Here is a 3,995-nt window from a genome sequence, read left to right as displayed (position 1 = left end):
CATAAAAATTATCCCTATTTTAATTTCAAAAAATAAAATATAACTTCTTATACCTAAATAATATATATATAAAAATCGGACTGAATATTGTATTGGAAGAATGAGTAAATAATAATAATAGTAATTTATCGATTTAGTAAATAATATTTTAATTTAAGATGATATTTTTAAATATTTTGTAAAATATTTTGAATAAAGATTTTCAATTTAATTTTAAAAATCAAGCAAATATTTAACTAAGCATTTTTTTTGATATTTATATAACTTAAATATTCCTTATCACTATTAATATTTCATTTACAACCCCAAGGCTGCTCGGGCACTGTACTGGATGGATTCATCGAGGCCGATGGAGCAACACTGATGCTCTGTCGAGCCTCTTATACGGGTTCTGAGATGAGAATGCCGCCTTGATTTTCGTTCTTGTAGGTAATGAGATGATCTTTCTTTTTTCCTTTTCTTGCTCCATTTATTGTTATCCCTTTATCCGATTTTATATTTATTTTTTTGATAATTTTTACTCTTGATTTGTATTTTCTGTTGTTCTTCTACACTTCGGCTCGCATTTTTCTGGATTTTTTGTGGTTTTTGATTCTATGATTGTTATGTTTGAGTTCGTAGATGATATGTATTATGTTTTATTGGATTTGATTTGGTTAATGCTTATATTTGTTCTTCTTCTTCTTCTTCGAAGTGGGTCTTGGCTTGTTATGTAGGCTGCAGAAGAGAGGAAGTACGAGCTGTGGGCTTACAGTTTAAGTTATCATTGGCTTCAGTTTATTGTTGCTTTGTTTGGGCCTATGGCGTTCTTGCCTTAATTAGATGAAAAAAATATTTAGGTTTGGTCCCCTGTTGAAACATTTAAGTTATGTTTGGTGAGAAATTTACTTAGGGTTTTTGAAAATCAAGGTTATAAGATTTTCTAAATCGGTAGATTAAGTAACAAATAAGTAAATCAAAAGGTGATTGAGAAAGAGAGAGATAAGTTTTGTGTTTAGTTGGCCATTTTGCAGTTGGATTTTCCTTTTCAATTGCTACATGTAATTTAATTCTTGTCTACATTATCATGGTGTTTTCTCTAATGCTTCAGAATGTCATTATAATTAATTATTTATGGAAATCTGGACATTTCTTATTCTGAGACATTGATTGTGATGGTCATAGGAAATTCATAAACTGTTTTTTATGGATTAATTAACTTTCTGAATTTTATATAATTGGTCTGCTCGCATTGAATAATTATCTAATTTAACAGCTTCGCAGGTTCTGACAGCGATAAACTTTTTACATTATATCTAGTTTTACTGTTTTTAGTTCTTTGATAACTACGCATGATTGACTCCACCCTAACTGATGTCTTTTCTTCTGAAATCTGCACCAGAAGCGTTGTTTCTGATAGCTCGCACATTTTTTTTTTCTTTTGCTGATTGCTTAATTTTAAGCGAAATTACATACTAGCACGCAATTCTTATGTATTCACATATGCACATCTAAACTCTTATGTTTCCATACACTTTGGTGTATTTCACTTTTAAAAAATGGTAATAGTGCTATTTTTATGTGATATTAAAGATTTAACCACTATGTGAATAATTTTGAAATGTTAGGTGCGAGGTATGTAAATACTTAAAGAATTGTGTGCTATTTTCTATCGTTAAACTTGTAGTGAAAGAAATCCTATTTCTTCATCCTGCGCATTTGGTAGATTTGTTTAGAATATATCAGCATCATAAGTCATTTACATTTTTCCAGCTATTTGGGGTTGGTTTTATAAATTTGTTTAAATATTCAGTTGTGCTGTGTGTTGCATGTAGTTTTAGTGTTAGTTTATGCAATTTTTTTTTTTTTAACAATCTAGAGCCAAATTATCTGCGGTGCCCTTCTTCTCTTCTTGTGCCACTTACTTTAATGCTATATATTTCCCTTATTGGTATATATATATATATATATATCTGGGAATCTGGGAAATTTTGCATTTGCATACATACCACGCACTGCTTAGGTCTTAGATATGTACATAAATAAGAATTGTATATGGAAATGCCCTTTTTTTTGGACCTGAAGGCAAATGATAAATGCTTAATGAACCATTATTTTTTGTCACATTTTTTCAAATTTGTAATATTTTAAATGATATGACTGCTTGAAAAATAGATATTATGAGTGAGAGACGCTTACGAAGTGGTAGACCTTCTAGCAATGGTGAAGAACCTTCTGAATTTATGGTTAATCTGTCGGTCGAACAGTTCAAGTATGGGGATGTTGTGTGGAGTAGGATCAGTGGCGAGTCATGGTGGCCTGTTCAGGTATTTTTTGGTCAATGATTTTTGCAGCCATCTTTTCTTTTTTTTAAAAGATTTACATATACGCCACTCAATTCCTATGTATTCTTATATCTGACACATAAACTTCAATTCTTACATACATATCACCTTGCATATGCATGAAAAGGTGCATTTACCTTTTTAAAGTTAAAATTGTGGTATTTTTGATGTGATATGAAAGATTTGGTTGATTTAAATGTAAAAAAAATAAAATTTCGGTGATGGATATGCAAATACATCAAAATTGGGTTGTATGTATGTAAATGCTCCCCCCCCCCCCCCCCCCCTCCTCGCACTCCCTGAGGGCTGGTTGTAAGCAAATCAATATGCTGGACAAAACGTCGATGTCTTCTGAGAAAGGACCTCAAATTTTGTACATTCATTCACTTGCCTAATTGAACCAGCTTGAACATATGATAAAGAAGCCTAGCAACCTAATCCACTAACTGTTAGCAAATTACTTTGCCTTATTTATTTATTCAGGTTGTTGATGAGAAATGCGTGGCTTTTAAGCCAAAAAAGATAAAGAATGATTTAATTCTGGTTCGGCTATATGGAACTTTCGAGCAGTAAGTTACATTAGCTTTAGTTACTGCTCCGTTATTGATGAGATTTTGTAAAACTAAATCATAATAATCATGTGTTGCTCACAGCATGTACGTCGAACCTGTAAACTGTGTCTTGAAGATTGAGAAGGTGAGTTGAATAGTTGAATGGATGCTGTTCGTCTCTCCACAAATTGATTTTTGCTTTGTAGCTTTCTTATTTAAGATGGTGCCATGCAGATTTTTGGGCAAGAGAACGGAAGCAACAGAGAAATATTTCAGAAATTTCTGGAGGAGGTGCTGTTTTTTCCCCTTCATAGTTTGGAGAAAATATTTTGTCCGGATGACGGACGTGCGGACGACTGTGCGGACGACCGTGCGGATCCCAACATGCTGTGAACGCACAGCATGGTGTGATCCACATCATAAACCGGACGTAATGTTTTGTCCATTATTTGAGGTGTCCATTCTTCTTTCAGTTTGGATCATCTTGATGCAATTCTGATTATTTTAAATTGTTTTACTTCTTGCACATAGGATATAACCTACATGAAATCTGGTGGCCAATCTGCAGCTACAGTTTCTGAATTAAAAGGTCAGTCTTCTTGTTGTGTTTAGGAACATTTAATTATTTGCACATATAGATTTTGATAGATTCTGTTTTTCTATTGCTCCATTTCGAAGGGGGAAAAGGCTTTGATTGCTGTTTCTTCGCTGGAAAGTTCCACATGTTATTGATAATATTTTTTTGGGAAATTTACATACATAAGACCCAATTCTTATGTATTTACACATCTAACACCTAAGCTTTGATTTGTGCATTTATACCACCCAAAGCTTTGATCTTAAAACCAAGGAGAGGCAGGGAAACGGAATGAAAATATTTTGGCATTAGCACATTACCACAGGTACAGAAAACATATGTATAGGCATAGTAGAATACTCTACTCTAGTAGCTAGGTAACTAATTACACCAGTGCCCTCAGGTAGTTATGAGTAATGCGTCCACCTTCTTGCTGCTGTCAGATACTTTTGATGCATTAGATTGGTTTTGGCTTTGAGTAATGCGTCCAACTCCTAATGCACCCCCCCCCCCCCCCCCCCCCCCTCCTACAAATCAAAAATA

General features: G+C 33.5%; 1 protein-coding gene across 1 annotated transcript in view; it reads left to right on the top strand.

Moving 5' to 3' along the window:
* Positions 1-304: 304 nt before the first annotated feature.
* The window catches only part of LOC110025069, a 10,387-nt gene continuing 6,696 nt past the window's right edge, over positions 305-3,995 (top strand). The window contains exons 1-6 of the mRNA XM_020725334.1: positions 305-429; positions 2,155-2,306; positions 2,808-2,893; positions 2,978-3,020; positions 3,110-3,166; positions 3,407-3,464. Of these exons, the coding sequence (XP_020580993.1) occupies positions 2,160-2,306; positions 2,808-2,893; positions 2,978-3,020; positions 3,110-3,166; positions 3,407-3,464 (391 nt within the window). The 5' untranslated portion in view covers positions 305-429; positions 2,155-2,159. The remainder of the gene's footprint in view (positions 430-2,154; positions 2,307-2,807; positions 2,894-2,977; positions 3,021-3,109; positions 3,167-3,406; positions 3,465-3,995) is intronic.

The sequence above is a fragment of the Phalaenopsis equestris genome, unplaced genomic scaffold, assembly GCF_001263595.1.
Source record: "Phalaenopsis equestris unplaced genomic scaffold, ASM126359v1 Scaffold000287, whole genome shotgun sequence".
Lineage (NCBI taxonomy): Eukaryota > Viridiplantae > Streptophyta > Magnoliopsida > Asparagales > Orchidaceae > Phalaenopsis > Phalaenopsis equestris.
The sequence above is the reverse complement of the archived record's forward strand: the minus strand, read 5'-3'. Positions and strand labels throughout refer to the sequence as shown.